An 18,401-nucleotide genomic window follows, 5' to 3' on the forward strand; every position below is an offset into this window, starting at 1 on the left:
GGTGGGGCAGGGTAAAGGAATGATCTTCTTGTCTTTCACCAGTAGCCTGAATGATTCAGGGATGAAGGAGACTATTGTGAGTGTTCTACACAAGGCTGTACTTCTTGCATTGAAACACTGTCTGCTCTAAATAAGTGTAACTTTTGTATTTATATTTTATTTATATTTTTTACAAACATTTATTAAGTAGTATTATTTACAAAACACTATACTAGGTATACTAGGCCCAGAGAATTCTAAAACATGTAGAAGAAGTAGAAGAAACGTGGATGTTCACAAATGAACAAACAAGGGGAGGCAAAAGAAATATTTTTAGTGTGGACTGCCTGTGTCAAGATTGGAGCTGGGAAAAAGTTAGAGAAATTCTCGCAAGCTTTAAAATCCTCTTCTCGTGATGTGGTGTTCAAAAGTCCTGCCCCACTTTGTGGAATGGAAAACAGGCATGATAGAAGCCACTTTTAATTCTAGATACATTTTTCTAAAATGAAAATGTTAGTCTTTTTTTTTTTTTTTGGCTAAGTTATTCCTACTGCTTATGTAAATGGTTTTATTTAGGAGGTATTATAAAAATATACCAATACATGTTTGTTTGGGATATTTATATTCTCATAAGTACTGATGTTAATGTATATTAACAAGAATGATTATAATTGGTTTTGTTCCAGAAAGAGCATTTTTCATGCCTTTAGCAATCCTGGTAGAGAATACTATCCTTAACTTATAGATACCAAATTCTTTCCTACCCATTCAGAAGATGCATTCCAGAAGTCCATCTTCCTACCAACCACCCACTTCTTGTTTCCCCTTCTGAGAAAGTTGTTTGCATCCCTGAGCCAATGGTTTCTCACTGGTATTTATCTTATGGTAGTAACTCCAAGGCATTTTGCTTATTCCTTCTTTCTTCATCTCGGTCATTAAATCAGAGGACTGACAGCTTCACCTGGAATTCAAAGCCTACCACAAAATGACCCCACTAGACCTTTCCTTCTTTACCTTTCACCATTCCTCCAAATATTTTCTGTGGTCAAGTCTGATTTTCTACTCTTTGAACATATACTCGACCTTCCATTTATTTAGGGGTGTTTTCATACTGGATGATCACACATGCTCAAAATCAGTCTATTAGCTACAGTTTCCACTGCACATCCTTCTGGTTCTTCTTGTTTTGACCCAACATACTCTTGCCTGTACTTGTTGGCTGCCCAGCTGCTTGAAAAAGCCTGGTTAGCTTTGACCATCATGAGAATAGCATACCCTTGTCAAGAGAGACCCTTTGGAGGGCTTTCAACATTCCCATTCTTCAGGCATTTAAATGGTGCTGGGATTAAAGGCATCTGGGTAGCTCAGTTGATTAAGCATCCAACTCTTGATACTGGCTCAGGTCATGATCTCACAGTCATGAGATCCAGAGTCTGCTTGGGATTTTCTCTCTCCTCCTCTCACTGTCCCTCCCTCTCTTTCTCTTTCTCTCTCTCAAAATAAATAAACATTTAAATGGTGCCGGGATTTTGGAGCACAGGGAGGGGAAAGATTGGACTGCCTCCTTGATCCTTCTACCATATGTTTTTACTTAGGCCCCAAATTCATAAGATCACAAACTCATAAATAATCCCATCAGCTTCTGACTTTAAAACTCTGTATTGGTTCCCTAGGGCTGTTGTAACAAACTGGTTGCTTAAAACAACAGAAATTTAGACTCTCACAGTGCTGGAGGCCAGAGTCCAAAATCAAGGTGTTTGCAAGGCTGTACCGTCTCCAGGGGCTCTAGGGAACAGGTATTCCTTACCTCTCCTAGGTTCCAGTGGCTCCAGATGTTCCTTGGCTTGTGGCCACATCACTTCAACTTCTGTCTCTGTGGTCACATTGCCTCCTCTTCTACATATGTCTCTCCCCTGTGTTTCTCTTATAAGGATGCTTAATATTGGTTTCGCCCACTTAGATAATCCAGGCTAATCTTATCCCAGGATCCTTAACATAATTCTGGTCTTAAACTTCAAAGGACACACAAAGACTGGTTTTCCAGATGACTTACATTCACAGGTTCTTGTAATTTGGGAAGAGATAGAACTTTTTGGTAGGCACAGTTCAACCCACTACTATAAAATTTTTTCTTTTATACTAGGCTCAAAATTATTGGAAGGTCTCTAGAGGGGAAGCGGGCTACCCAGTGTCATAACAACCAGCTATATTTTTTTCTTTTCTTTATGAAGAGCACTTTACAAACTAAAACTACACTTCCTTCCTCCAACTACCTAAAAGAAGTCCTTGGGTATATGAAGTAAAGCAAATTCTGATTTGCTGTGAAGGAAGGGTGGAAGAAATATTAAATAAAGAGGCAGAATCAAAACAGGAGAAGACAAGGCCAAATTTTCAATCAGAAAGTCAAAAATTACATCAAATGTATAGAACAAGTTCATAACAAAATAAGAGAAGAGATGGAAAAATTAGCATCCAGGACAGTTACAATTATGGCAGGATGAGGCATGGCATAGTCTGAGCCACATAGGAACTTGTCCAAAAGCAGAAACCAGGACACTGGGATGCTTGGCATTTATTGTAGAGATGAGAACAACATCTTGAAAAACTATAGATTCATGGTCTGCATTGCCAGATAAAAAATTCCCTAAATAGTAAGATAATGAGTCATAGACAAGCCTAAAGCAACACATTTTCCAAACAAGTGATGTACAAGTATTTATATGCATATGTATGTATATGTTAGTTATTAAAAACACATGTGGAAATATTTTAAGAGAGCTTAAAATACTGTGTAGTCCTGCCTTGATTGTATGTTTTATCATATCTCAATGAAATAAGCAATGTTGGATCATATTTTATCCATAATTTATAATCTTTTCATTATCTAGGAGCATGAATTTTTAATAAACTATTATAACATTTTTTATCATTGCCCCAAGTGATTTGGGTAAAAATCAACAAAACCAACTAAAAAAGGGTATAAACATATAGGTACCCTAATAATAAATCATTCACTGCCCATGTACAATGTCAGTGGATGTCCACAAAGTTTTTAACTGCCCAGTTGTGCTCTTCCCTCAGGAAATCTTTCTAGATTCTACCTTTAGAATACAGCTCCTTGCTATTCCAGGTAGAGTCCATGGATTAGCAGTAAATGCATGACCTGGGAGCATGATAGGAGTGCCGAATTTCAACCCTCTGATCTTAGGCTTATGAAATAGATGATCCACATTCATATCACTTTTTGTAGTTTATTATTTATTAATGATCTCTCTGCTTACTCCCTTGAACTTAATATTTTGTCATGTCTAGTTTTTATTTTTATTTCAACTCAATGGAATATGTGCCACTCAAAATAGTAAAATTAAAGTGTGGGGTTATAAAAATGATGCTGGTCAACTAATATTCTTTTTAATTTTCATTTTGTTTAGATCCCCCAATCATTGAAGGGAATATGGAGGCAGCAAGAGCAGTGGATTTAATACCATGGATGGAGTATGAATTTCGTGTGGTAGCAACCAATACGTTGGGTATAGGAGAGCCCAGTATACCATCAAACAGAATTAAAACAGATGGTGCTGGTATGTTGAAGAAACTTGAAAATTTGAAAGGTTTATATATATGGTGCCACTTTTATATATAGTTGAATGTATTTGGAAATAAATAATACTCTGAGGTAAGTGATTCATCTAAAAATGTGTGTATGTATTTCACACAGGTGTGTGTATTCTGTGACAAGACAGTCAAAAATCAAAAAAAATGTAATATGATGTTTAAGAATATTTTTACATAAGGAATATAAGGAAAGAAGTAAATAGAAATCTCTGCGTATTCCACTTGGGATGACTAAAATGAAATTGGTATTTATAATATAAACTTTCATACTTGGGTGCCTGGGTAGCTCACTCATTTAAGCATCTGACTCTGGATTTATGCTTACTTAGTTCATGATCTAATGGTTCATGGGATTGAGCCCTGCATTGGGCTGTGAGCTGAACCTGCTTGGGATTCTCTCTCTCCCTTTCTCTCTGCCCTTCTCCCACTCTCATGCTCTCACATACACGCTCTCTCTCTCAAAATAAATAAACTTAAAAAAAATTTAAAAAAACTAAAGGGGCACCTGGATGGCTCAGTCAGTTAAGCGTCGGACTCTTGGTTTCAGCTCAGGTTCTGATCTCATGGTTTGTGAGTTCGAGCCCTGCATGGTGCTCCGGCTGATAGCATGGAGCCTGCTTAGGATTCTCTCTCTCCCTCTCTCTCTCTGTTCCTCCTCCACTCTCTCTGTCTTTCAAAATAAATAAACTTAAAAAAATTAAAGATTAAAAATTAAATTCCTCAAAAAATAATTTAGAACTTATTTTCAAAAAATTATCACAAATATGAAATGAAAGAAATTTCCTAATGTACAAAGGCTGAAGGAAGGTCTTTGGGGCACTTGGGTGGCTCAGTCGGTTGAGTGTCTGACTTCAGCTCGGGTCATGATCTTACCGCTGGTGGGTTCAGCCCGCATTGGGCTCTGCACTGACAGCTCGGAGCGTGGAGCCTGCTTCTGATTCTGTGTCTCCCTCTCTCTCTGCTCCCCCCGCCCCTGGTTGCTCGCTCTCTCTCTCTCTCTCTCTCTCTCTCTCTCTCTGTCTCAAAAATAAATACACATTATAAACAAAGCAAAACAAAGGCTGAAGGTCTTTGACTCCAGCAACCTGCATTAGAAATATTAAAAAACTTTTTTACTTAGGAAAAGTATACTAGATGGAAATCCAGTTCTGCATAAATAAATGGAGAACCCATTTGAAAATGGAACTAAGTCCTCACCTGCACTTAATCTCACTTCTCCCTCAGTAAATGCTTCTACCTTCTATGTAGACACTAGAGTGAAAGCCAATTAATCATCCTCAATTCTCTCTCTCCTTCTCTCTCTGCACCTCCCCAACTTGTGCTCTCTCTCTCAAAATAAGTAAATAAACATTAAAAAATAGAATGTAAACTTTCATGTAAATTTTGAATCTTAACCAGGGAGGCTCTTAAGTAACGAGTTTTAAGATTTAGAAGGTTCACAATTCTGCATGTCACTCAAAAACATTTAAAACTGTGTGGCCGTGTGGCATGGTCGGGGGTGGGGGGGAGGGTAGGATAAGCAGGGAGTGGAGACCATGGAATGAGAACTTCTCAGATCTAAACCACGAAGAGAGTCATAGTTTCTCTGAGAAATAGCTAGAATGTGTTCTTTGAATATTAGGTGTCACTCTAAATATGCTCTTTGACCCTAGCTCAACCATGGATGTTGTTCCAATTCAGGTTCACATTTTTAGGTGAAATACCAACTTCATTTAAATAGCCTTTGGTGCAGAAGTACTCAGCTCTATTTTCCTTTTCCCTGAATTACCAGGCAAAAATATTGTTCTGATTATAATAATAGCTCTTTTTTTATTATTCCTTGTGTATGGAAATGAAAATGTTAAAGTTAGAGAGGGAGGAAGCCAAACCATAAGAGACTGTTAAAAACTGAGAATAAACTGAGGGTTGATGGGGGGGTAGGAGGGAGGGGAAAGTGGCTGATGGGCATTGAGGAGGGCATTGTTGGAATGAGCGCTGGGTGTTGTATGCAAACCAATTTGAAAGTAAATCTCATATTTAAAAAAAAAGAAAAGAAAATGTTTTGTAGGCTCTCTGAGTTTATTTTTACTATGCCTTGCCAAAGTTCAGTGCTTTATTTGGGAGAAGAGATTTTATTTATTTATTTTAAGTTTATTCACTCTGAGAGAGTGCAAGTGGGGGAGGGGCAGAGAGAGAGAGAGAGAAGGAAAGAGAATCCCAAGCAGGCTCTGCACTGCCAGCACATAGCCCAATGTGCAGCTTGAACCCTTGAACTGTGAGATCATGACCTGAGCTGCAGTCAGACGCTTAACCCACTGAGCCACCCAGGTGCCTGCGAGAGAAAAGATTTTAAAAGGACGATAGACTCCTGTTAAAATCTGTGTGGTATCTTAATACCACTAATCCACATTGCTGGCTAGCTCAATTTCTTGGCCTAACTTCTAAATAGAATTATGAACTCTCATGTCTTAGTTTTTAAAGCCAGTTATTCACAGGACTGCCATCAGTAGTCTCTGAAAGTTTCATGTAGTTTACTACATTATTTACCAGATAAAAATAATGATTCTGTAATTAAGGAAGATAATAAACATTGAAATACTGATCTTCACTGAGTATCTTCACACATATTTCAGTTAATTCTTTTGATAATATTTTAAGGTAGGTATTACTATCCAGTGTTCATTAATGAGTAACAGACTCAGAGACAGTAAATAATGTGAAATTCATATAATTACTTGCAAGACTCAGTTCAAATCCAAGATCTGTTTGACACCTCTTCTCATACATTGAGCTTTCTCTCTTAAGGGAATTTTCTCAAGCAGGACTCTAAAAGTGTGCACACAGGGAGCCTGTGTAGCTCAGTTGGTTAAGCATCTGACTCTTGATTTCAGCTCAGGTCATGATATCACGATTTGTGAGATCGAGTCCCTTGTAGAGCTCTGCACTGACCGTGTGGAGCCTGCTTGGGATTCTTTCTCCCTGTCTCTCTGTCCTTCCCCCACTCACACACAGCATGCTCTCTATCTCTCTCTCAAAGTAAGTAAATAAACATGAAAAAACCCCCAAATATGTATTTATGTAAAACTTTATTAGTGTTCTAGGAGTAGTTTAGATTTCATCCTTAACTATAAAGCTAGATATGATAAAATGCTAATTTTTTGTTTGTTTGTTTCGGTATATTCACCTGCGAAATGAACACAACTGTTTCTTTTGCTCTACCTGGCAAGCATCTCATTAGGATAGAGAGGTAATATAAGTTGAAGCTTTATAGATTACAGATACCATATAGCCAGGATCCTTGTGTTTGGTTTTTATTATTAGTCCCTAGAGCCACTTGTGTTTTTAATATAAACTTCTGTATGATGGACTTTCTTGAAAGACAAAAATAAAAAGGAACATGGGCATGATCTGACCAGTGGTTTTAAAACACATAATTTCATGCTGAGAGATCTTGTACTTGATTTGATTTAACAAGTATTCATTTTCAAAATAAAATTGTAAAAATAAAATAAAATGATTAAGTTTATGCCTAAGTAAACTTTTTTCAGTTAAAAAATTATAACATTCTTGGGACATCTGGGTGGCAGATCAGTTAAGTGGACTTTGGCTCAGCTCATGATCTCATGGTTCGTGGGTTCAAGCCCTGTGCGAGGCTCTGTGCTGACAGCTCAGAGCCTGGAGCCTGCTCCAGATTCTGTGACACAGCCTGACACAGATTCTGTGTCTCCCTCTGTCTTTCTCTGCCCCTCCCCCACTCATTCTCTGTCTCTCAAAAATGAATAAACATTAAAAAAATAAAAATAAATAAAAATTAAAAATTATGACATTCTTATATTTAAATATAGTCCTTTAAAAAAATCTCTTGATCTTGGCTAACTTTCCATGATCTCTTGACTAACATTGTATGAACTAAGACTTAATCTGAACACATGTTTTGAAATACTAAATTGTTCATTAGAGGAGGAAGGAGCTTTCTCTGGCATTGATGATAGATACAGACCTTCTCCTCTCCTCCTCAGGAAATCTGTTACAAACAGTATCTTAATTATTTAATTTCAGAAGGTGATTGCTTTGGTATACATGGGTTGATCATCTGGAAGGAATTATTGTAAGATCTTTTTCGTCATCTCAAAGTAGAAATGATTATGTTTTTAGGAATATGAAGAAAAAGTGTCTCAGAGAAAGACTCAGTCTGACTTGAATCTGAATTTGTGATTTATATTTAATATCATATTTAGAAGCTCAGGATCATTTTGGTATACTCAATTTATATGAAACTCTAAAGACCTTTGAACCTCACTGTCTTCCTACCCTTCTGAAAGCAGTGTGTAGTATTGAAGCTCCAAGACACCGATCCTTCAGTAGAATCTTGGTGCCATTGTTTCAAACCTTAGATTATGTAACCTCTCTGTTTTCTCATCTCAAAATGGAAATTATTTATTTTTTGAGATTTTATGATTTTACGATTTATGATTTAAAAACATATAATGAAAGAAGTTAGTACTATCTAGTGCATAATATTTGCTGCCTAATATTCATTTATTATGCTATTATTCTCATTTTACAGTATAATATGCTTATAAGAAAATATTGTCTACTCTGTAATTGATCACCTCATTTGACAATGTATTTCCATTTTTTATAAGCATACAGAGAATCACATAGCTTCATGTAATTTCTAATCATCTTAGAGGAATATATATATATATATATATTTATATTTAATATAAATACAAGAATATACGTTTAATATAATAAAACTAAATAGAATTTATCTTTAAATATTGTTTTTCTTTTCTTCTTCATTTTAAAAAATTTAATATGCATAAAATTGGACGTTCACATTCTTCATTCTAACAAAAAAATAAAAATACTTTTTAAAACAAGGGGATGTTTGTCTTGCCATGTACCATTATAACAACTCCCTAAGAGATGCCAGCATATGTTATGTGGGATAAAGGCTGGTTCCCATTTGATGGAAAGGTTGCCCCTGTACCTCATTATGCTGACTGAAAGACACAACATTATCTAATGCAGCACATGCCCTTATCTGTCCAATTACTTAATGTTAAGATCGCAGTGCATGGTTGGGTATATTCTTTGGATTCAGACAAGTGCATTATAAAATGGATGGTCCCAAATGAAGAATTAGAAGATGTGTTTGTAATTCATTGTAGCCCATTTAATTTTGACTGTAAGAAAGAGATAACAAAAGCATCCTTCAAAGTAATGTGTCATTAAGACATACCCTCATAGCTAATGGATCTGCAGGTGCAGTTGGTGAGTTGATATCCTAAAATGGCGCATTTGGGTTTGTTTTGACAGCTTTGGCATTTATTTATGCCAGATCAACCTAAGAAGGAAAAGAGAAAAAAAATACAAGAATCAGCACTTTCATCCTTTATATAGAACATTAATTCTGTGTCTAATGAAGCCATTCTCTTTTTATTTAGTTTTATTTTTAATCATTTTAGTTATGTTTGATAAAGGAGAGAAATGGTGCTAAGAGCATGTTTTGTAGCTAGCAAGTTACTGATAAATTTATTTGCTATCATTGGTAATAAGAGAGAGAAATATTTTTTTAAAGTAGCAAAAAGTATAGATTTTTAAGCAATGAGGGGCCTGCATTAAAGCTACTCTCCATGTAAGCACTGTGACATGGCTAGTTAAGTAACTTCCATTGGGATTCATTTGCCTTTCCTGTAAAATGGGAAATTGTTACTTCTCTGTATGCTTACTTCAAAGGGCTGATCTGAGTATCCAGTTCAGTGCAGTATGTAAAAATCACTTCTGAGTTCTAGATGAGTCTTTTATGAAGCTGAGTTGCTTCATTCATTTGGCTGACTTTCACAAGTTGGGGATACTTAACACATTAAAATTAGTCGTACATACTCACTTGTTAAATTAAAGAAAGTGCATCTTCAGTACTGGAATCATATTCTATTTATGTTGCTATCTTTAGCGCTACAAAATTATTTGTGGAAGAGAAAAGGAGGAGCAAGAAGGGTAAGATGGTCGTTCTAGAAATTGGCAGTTAATAGAGAAGGATGAAAAGAGAAGCAGTGATAAAGCCATAGTGATAATTGCACATTATGATTGAAAAGAACCCATTACCAAATATATTTTATTCTATTTGAAAACAAAGTTCACACATGCATGAAATACTTTTGTTTTAATATCCTGAGAGAAACTAGATTTCATCCTTTTACCTAAATGAATAGTGCATAGTTGGTTTGAGTTCTTCATAATAACTTCACTGTACCTTATGATCATTTCAGTTTGTAGCATTCTTTTCTGCCCATCCAGCATTTCTTCAGATGACTTATTTTTAGATTATCATGCTTTTGAGCAGTTAACAAATTTACTCTGTTCCACCCATTTAAATTTTTCCTGTTTGAGATCAAAGCCTAGATTCATAAACAAACCTCCAATTTCAGCTCTAGAAGACCCTACGACATTAATATTATTGTGAATTATCTCAGACCCTGTATTGTTTTTACCTGTTACGGGAAGAGCATCAGTTTAACATGGCAGATGCATTAGCAATATTAGCAATCTGTTCCACCAGCAGAACAGATCATTAAGAGTTACAAATAGCTACTCTCATTTGAATATCCAAATATTATGCAGTTCATTTGGTTTTGTTAATGGCTAATCACAAAGAATGTATATTTAAAAGTAGAATAAAAGCAGATGCAAGACTTTAATTGTACTTTTAATCCCTTGGTTTTTCTAGATTCTAGAGCATTACAGTTATAACCATTTGAATCTCTTCCTAAAAATTTTGTTTTAAATCACAATGAGATTTTGATGCAAATTAAATTTCAAAGTTACATTCATGGTAACTTTATTTCTGTAAAAATGGCTATACAAATTAAGCAATAATTAACAAGGACTAAGTAGTCAACAATTTATTTTGAATCAAGGGCCTGTCTTCATATACTTCATGGTTGTTACAATTTAGGGTTTGTCATAAGTCAGTGTGTACACTGTTAAAAAAGAAAAGAAAGAAAAAACAAAAGCAAAAAAACGCTAAAGCTCAAATTGATACTTCTAAGGAAATTACCTAAGCTTTCAAATCTAAAAGTAAAATTGGCAGCATCAGTTTTTTTCTAAACTGAACGAGTAATTATGACATTGGCTTGAGTTTCTTTTTAAATAATTTTGAGTTCTGTGACTGAAATACAGAAGCACTCTTACAAACATCATTAGGAAATCACTGTTAGACTGAACTCAAGGCAGAAGAACAAATTTAAAAGCTATTTTTAACATTTCACAGTAAAATGATAAATATTGTTTATTCGTGATTAATTCAATAATTTTCTATTTTTTCCTAAATATTTCATTAAAATCTTTTAAATGATTTATTGTTAAAAGAAAGTTTAGTTTGTTCACTGTTAAATTGCTTTTGAGCCTAACACTGAATAAACTGCCTTGTGTTAGAGTTATTTACTTCCCTAAAAGGAATCGTGATTTGCCCAGGTCTTCTGTTCTTGCAAAGCTGAATGCAAATATACAGTAGCTAGGTGCTCAGATTTTTTTTAAGTTTATTTATTTTGAGAGAAAGAGAGAGTGCAAGCAGGGGAGGGGCAGGGGCAAAGAGAGAGGAGGAGAGAAATTCAAGCAGGCTCCACACTGTCAGTGCAGAACTCAAATGTGGGGCTTGAACCCATGAACCGTGAGATCATGACCTGAGCTGAAATCAAGAGTTAGACACTTAACCGACTGAGCCACGCAGGCGCCCCAAGGTACTCAAATTCTTGTCAGGTATGTAGGGTATATGTCAATCCCACCTGTGAAAAAAAATGCCCCTTAGTTGCTAAAGCTACAGCTGCACATTCAAAGCTAAATGGAGGACATTGTCAATAATTCACCTAAGATATAAAACACTCTATTAGAAGGTACAGTTACCTTTATTCCTGCCTTTTATTTTCGCATCATAAGCTGAGTGGGTGATCTTTGAAGGGCAAGTCAATCTTGATTTATTGAAGCATGTTAAAGGAGTTTGAAATAAACATTATGAAATGGAGAAAAATTCAATCTAACATAATACACATATTTCATTTTTAGCTCTAAATAAAGAGGTTAATTTTGGTTATAATGAAAAGGATTACAGTGAAGTGCTTTGGCAAATAATACTTGATCTGATGAAGGCAATGTTTGATTCAACAAATTGCAGTGTAATAAATTATTCTAAGAGTTATTTTTGAAATTATTTGCCTGTGACCACAATACTTGTACTTAGAGTTAAACACACAAAATTTGATCTATTCATGGATTGTAAGACAGCATGTTCTTTGTTTCTTGTTTCTTGTAGCATGTAGAATTTTAACTTCAGAATATGAGTTATGTGGTTTAAAAGGTTTCCAAGAGTTATTTTAATATCCAGGGTTCAATACGTATTTTATCTAAAGCACTACAATTATCTTTTAACACCTCTGTGCACTCAATTTTTATTTCTTACACTTATGTGGTGACAGTTGAATAGTAAAATAAAATCTCTCAAATTCATATTCATTCCTAATCAGAAATGGAAATCATCACACGGTTTATAGACATAAAACCATACATTTTGTTTCTGTGCAATTAACGTACATATCTCAACAAAGAATTTGCATGGCTAACATAGGAGAAGTTGTGAAGTATTTTTCTTTGAGTCACAATTATTTGTTGGTATGTGCAGCTTAGTAAATGAACATGTTACTTTGAGCACTCTGAGGAAGGTATGACTATTTCCTATGGGGAAGGATGTGGGGAATCCAGGGATAATTCATCTTTCATCTGTTCTTTTTTTTTTTTTAATGTTTATTCAGTTTTGAGAGAGAGAGAGAGAGAGAGAGTGTGAGTGGGGGAAGGGCAGAGAGAGAGAGAGACAGACTCCAAACCAGGCTGTAGGCTCTGAGCTGTCAGCACAGAGCTGGACCTGGAGCTCTAACCCATGAACCTCAAGATCATGACCTGAGTTGAACTTGGACACTTAACCTACTGAGCCACACAGGTGCCCTTCATCTGTTCTTTAAAATTTTAACAGATCTGGGAATGATATCTCAGACTGAGCCACAACATTTGCGTGTAAAAACACGGACTTCATCCATGTAGCTGGTCTCTAAGTGCCTCCAGTACAAGACAAACTATGCTTTATTTATCTGTGCAACTCCAGTTAGATAAGAATCCAATAGTAAACAAATCTGATGAGATACAGCAACTACCCTGAAAGATTTATAGGGAGAGAGAATAACATGGAGAAAAATAAAGAAGAGGTCATTGGACTTAGCAATTTGAAGCAATTTTGTGATTTGTGATTTTTTGAGAGAGTGAATTTAGTAATATAAAGAAGTGGAAAACAGATTATGGGTCATTAAAAAGCTATTACAGAGTGAAGTACAAAACATAGCCATATATCAGTTCTTCTTTGCAGTTCTGTGACAAAGTGTTTAATGGTGTGGAGGGTAAGAAGAAGGCAATATTACAGATAATTTTTAAAGAGGGAGAGACTGTAAGGTAGAATGCAGTAGAACAAGTGAAACTGAAGGAAGATCTAAAAAGACAGAATTTTTTGTGGGAGAGTGTGGGAGTGTGGGAGAGTCGGAGTCCTGATGGGGCAAGGTTCTATAAGGTATTTAGGAACTGGAAGTGAGAGTACCAGAAAAAATATTAGATTTCAGATATTACCAGATGTTTGGAAGAAACTTTATCCAATGTTAATGCACAGGAGCTATTTAATATCATTTCTAGATTGAAGCATAAAACTAACACAACAGTAAATTATAAGAAGGTCATAAGTTTCAAAAGTAAGAGCTGTGGAATATTTTCCCAACAAAATAGATCTAATCTTTCAAAATCATATTAAGTGAAAGGACACAGGAAAAAAAAAAAAAAGGTATGTGGGAGGGCAAATTTGCTTTGCTACCCCCTGCTAAAGAAAACCCATACTTTCCTATGGCACTGAATCAATTTTTAGCTTGGCAGGAAAACATATTTATATTTATATTTATATTTATATTTATATTTATATTTATACTTATATTTATATAATTATATATATATAATATATAATAGATTGCAGCTACTGTGAGGCATTATCATTATAATTGAGTGGGTAATGTGTGCAGCTTGTGTTTCCTAGTGAAGAAAAAATTTATGGTCTTGGAGTGCCAGAAAAAATTGCATAACCTCATTTTTTATTGTTTGTTTCAGCTCCTAATGTAGCGCCTTCAGATGTAGGAGGTGGAGGTGGAAGCAACAGAGAGCTGACCATAACATGGGTGGTAAGTATGAATAATTTGCATTTATTATAGGCTGCTTTACCTACACTGAATCTCAAAACCATTTTGTTTCCTGAAATAATATGGAATAAAAGACAATGCCCAGAGTAAACTGTTTTTGTTTTGTTCTGTTTTGTTTTTGTTTAGATATAATAAAAAAAAAATTGAATTGGCAATTAGAGAAATTATCAACAAGTAGAATAAACTGAGTTCACCAGAGATTTCAATGTAGATTTTGTCTCCATTAAGTGAATGTAAAGAGAAAATTGAATTTTGAGTGGAAAGCAATCCACTGTTGTTCTGCATATGGTTGTTATCAACATTCATTTGTTGCTTTATGCCTTATGAGTTAACTCATAAGGTATAAATCTAGTGAGTGAACATTGAACACTTTTATTCATGGTCAAGATAGAATCAGAGGCCAAGGATACTGGCTATCTATTTGTTTCCTTTGCATGACCGTATCTACCACCTTTCTTGATTTATAAGAATTACCTGGAGAAAAATAGGAATTTGTGGTTTATAGAGTAACAATATAAAAGTTATTGCTGTTATTTTTGGTGAAACAAATAAATTGTTCACAATGTATTTTAATTTAAATAAAATGTGAATTTTATTTTTAAAAGAACATAACAAAGAAATACCTTTTATAACCATAGATGCAAAACTTAACAAAATGTTGGCAAATTAAACCCAGGAAAATACTAAAAGAATGATACACTATGACAAAGTAGAGTTTATCCCAGCAATGCAAAGTTGGTTTCACAAATCTCATCATATTGGCAAAATAAAGGAATGAAACCATAGGATCTTCTCAATAGATGCATAAAAAGCACTTGGCAACTTAAAAAAGTCATTTATTTTTTAAAAATTCAAGGTAAACTAGAAATGGATGGGAATTTCCTACACCTGGTAAAGAGTATTTATAGAAATCTTGTAGCTAATATAATGGGCTCAGTGGTGAGAGACTAAGTGTTTTCCTTCTAAGTTTGGACACAGAGCAAATATATCCCCTCTTGATGTTATAATAGTCCCCAACCAGTGAAATAGGGCAGAAAAAAAGAAAAGGAAGAAGAAGAAGAAGAAGAAGAAGAAGAAGAAGAAGAAAAGAAAAAAGAGCACGAAGTGTATATGTGCAGAAAATTCTAGGAAACCTATAAACAACTATTAAAATTAATAGGCATATTTAATAGAATTTCAGGATACCTAATCAATGTTCTAAAGTCAAATGTTCTTTTATATTTTATTGATTTGCTGCTAACAAAACTTTAAAAATACATTTATAATGACAACTAGAAAAACATAAAATACATAGACATAAATTAAACAGAAACATACAAGACTTCTCTACCAAGAACTACAAAATATTCCTGAGAGAAACTAAGGAAAATCAAAGTAAATGAACATAAATAGCATGTTCATGGATTAGAAGAATCAAGTAAATTTGAAAAATAAAAACAGAAAAACAAAGGTGCAGGATTTCACTACCTGAATTCAAAATTTACTAAAGCTGCATTAATTAAGACAATGTGATATTCCCATAAGGACTGATACATATCAATGGAGTAGAGAGCCCAGAAATAGACTCACACTCATATGATCAATTAACTTGCAACAAAGGCACCAAAGTGATACAAAGAAAATAACTTTATTTTCTTTTTCAATAAAAAGAAAAACTTGTTAACGAAAGGTACTGGAATAATTGGATATTCAACTGGGGAACGTTTACCCAAAAGGAATCTGGATGTTCTTTGGTACTGCTCTTGTTCACTACACTAAACTGATAGATTTGTCCTTTTCTATTTACACATCAGTAATGTAGTATCAGCTAGTCCAAAGACCATATCTACTATTATGGTAATATTTCTACTGCAGGGGTATTCTCCTTTTGTTTGTTTTGTAACAATAATTTTTTAAGCTAGAAAGCAACATTTTTTTAAATTAATGACAGCTCCAATGCTGAAGTATTATGTAAACAAAAATTACTCAAGATCACACGTCAGAAATAACTCACATTGACATTTTGGGGTGGTCTTTCTAATCTTCTACATATGATGTCATAAAATTTGTAAAATAAAAACAGAAAGCTGTTTTTTAAGCATTTTTAAACTTAATATTATTTTGCATGCAATTTTCTTTCTTCAAGACTTCTTGAGATTTTATTATGTTGTTTGCATAGAATATGGCAATATTAACTTTCAATTCAACATGTTTCCATGACATTTGTAATTGCATTTTTGAAAAACAAATTTTATCTTCAAGCTTCATCCAACTTGAACGTCTATTTCTGAAGTATCTGACAAACTCACAATGACTTCTTTTCATGAAAATTGTTCATGTCACAATCCCCTATCCAAAATGTTACTTTACTTAAAAAAAAAAAGGAAGAAGAAAAAAAATCAATGCTCAAAGCACAAGCAAGAATAAATTACTAAAATTATTTTTTTTCCTCAAATGCAAGTCAGATTTTACCTATGCCTGAGTGTATAGTTCCTGTGCAAAAATTGATCCACTGGCCTAAAAGATTAAACAAACATCCTGCTATCTGATTCTAGATAGATTTTGAGCTCGCTGTGGTGTGGTAACCCAATTTTAATTTATAACACTTCTCTGGGCATTCAAAACCCCAAAGATTTAAAAACTTTTGTATCAGCACCTGTTTTCAAAATGAAGTTTGCTTTCTTACTTGAGACTTATTTTGACCACTAGTGTAATGTATTACAATATGATGTCTCAGGAGTCACCCAAGGGACTTGTTATTGAGGCATCCAAAACGTTTTGTGAATCTTTTATGACCCTAAGGGAAGTCTATCTCAGAAACCATAATGTCTGAGAAACAATGCCTCTCATCTGGATTTTTGAAGTGAGACAGATATTGGTGGAGGAGAGGGCTGCAATAGTATAAACTTGTCTGCATTAGACATCTGTTTATCTAGGTAATATGTTTATATAGGTCCATGTGTGCCCATTAAATATCTTTAGTATTCAATCATTGCAGATAGTCAAAAAGCACAACCTAGCTCCAAGGGATTTTTAGGAGTGCAAAAAAAAAAAAAATCAGGTTTTAATTTTTGCAGAAATCAAATCAATTTAAGTAAGTGGATATTTAGCAAAAATTGACTTTATTCAGTGCTGTGTCATATTTTATTCTTGGCATTTAGGTTACATTCTTAAGTAAGATTTAGAAATACTGAATGCTGAATATCAAGTTATTTAATTTGTAGGTTTTAGTCAATGTAACATACATAAGTGTGGATATTAGGGAAATTAGAATATTCTATTCTTTTATATATGAATTTTTTTTATTTTTTTCCCAATATATGAAGTTTATTGTCAAATTGGTTTCCATACAACACCCAGTACTCATCCCAAAAGGTGCCCTCCTCAGTACCCATCACCCACCCACCCCCCATCAACGCTCAGTTTGTTCTCAGTTTTTAAGAGTCTCTTATGCTTTGGCTCTCTTTCACTCTAACCTCTTTTTTTATTTCCTTCCCCTCCCCCATGGGTTTCAGTTAAGTTTCTCAGGATCCACATAAGAGTGAAACCATATGGTATCTGTCTTTCTCTGTATGGCTTATTTCACTTAGCATCACACCCTCCAGTTCCATCCACGTTGCTACAAAAGGCCATATTTCCTTCTTTCTCATTGCCACGTAGTACTCCATTGTGTATATAAACCACAATTTCTTTACCCATTCATCAGTTGATGGACATTTAGGCTCTTTCCATAATTTGGCTATTGTTGAGAGTGCTGCTATAAACATTGGGGTACAAGTGCCCCTATGCATATATATGAATTGGTTTTAAAAAAAAATTGGATGGTATCTGTTTCAGGATAAGATGCAGGCTTGTCAAAAATTCATAATTAGAAATCCTATTCTAAAATTTTTAAATCAAGTCTCTATGGCCTGAGACTTATTAATTTTTTCCCCCAAGGAGTTTTTTTTTTTTTTTCTGGATTTTTTTTTCCTCCAGTTTCATTGGGATTTGAAAATTCTCTAGCTGACTCTGGTATACTCTATATTGCAAAAACTAGGTAGATAACTATCAATAAGAAAAATGTTCAAACTACTGTGAAACACTAGGTTATATTATCTAATAATTTAAAAAATCACAATATATGCATCCTGGGGATTATGCTTCAGGATGTACATTTCTATACCATCCTGTTTAACATAAGTATATTCAAGAAACTGTGGTATACTTACTTCATGGTTTTTTCAAGATAACTTTGATTTTTCTGGTGAAAAATTGAAGACACAATTTGCATATTTCTCTTTTTGACTGAAAACGACTAAGTGATGAGTATTTACTAGAACTAGCTTTGTCGTTATTTATAAATAATGACTTGTTAAGGCTGACATGAACTTCCTTATTGGGCAGATGACGTGTGTAATGATAAGAAACTCAGGAAATATGCCAAACAGAGCACATTCTTCAATACTGTGTCAGACAGGGGCCCACAGCCATCCTCCTACAAATGAAGGCAATATCATCTCTTCCTTCCTTTTCTCTCTTTCCTCCTCTGACCAGTGTCTACTGTTTGATTACAGGACAGAT

General features: G+C 34.5%; 1 protein-coding gene across 1 annotated transcript in view; it reads left to right on the forward strand.

Moving 5' to 3' along the window:
- CNTN1 (contactin 1) overlaps positions 1–18,401 on the forward strand; it is a 278,894-nt gene that overhangs the window by 203,130 nt on the left and 57,363 nt on the right. Inside the window, exons 17-18 of the mRNA XM_042990807.1 lie at positions 3,411–3,560; positions 13,771–13,841. Of these exons, the coding sequence (XP_042846741.1) occupies positions 3,411–3,560; positions 13,771–13,841 (221 nt within the window). The remainder of the gene's footprint in view (positions 1–3,410; positions 3,561–13,770; positions 13,842–18,401) is intronic.

This window comes from Panthera tigris, chromosome B4, assembly GCF_018350195.1.
Source record: "Panthera tigris isolate Pti1 chromosome B4, P.tigris_Pti1_mat1.1, whole genome shotgun sequence".
In the NCBI taxonomy this organism is placed as follows: domain Eukaryota; kingdom Metazoa; phylum Chordata; class Mammalia; order Carnivora; family Felidae; genus Panthera; species Panthera tigris.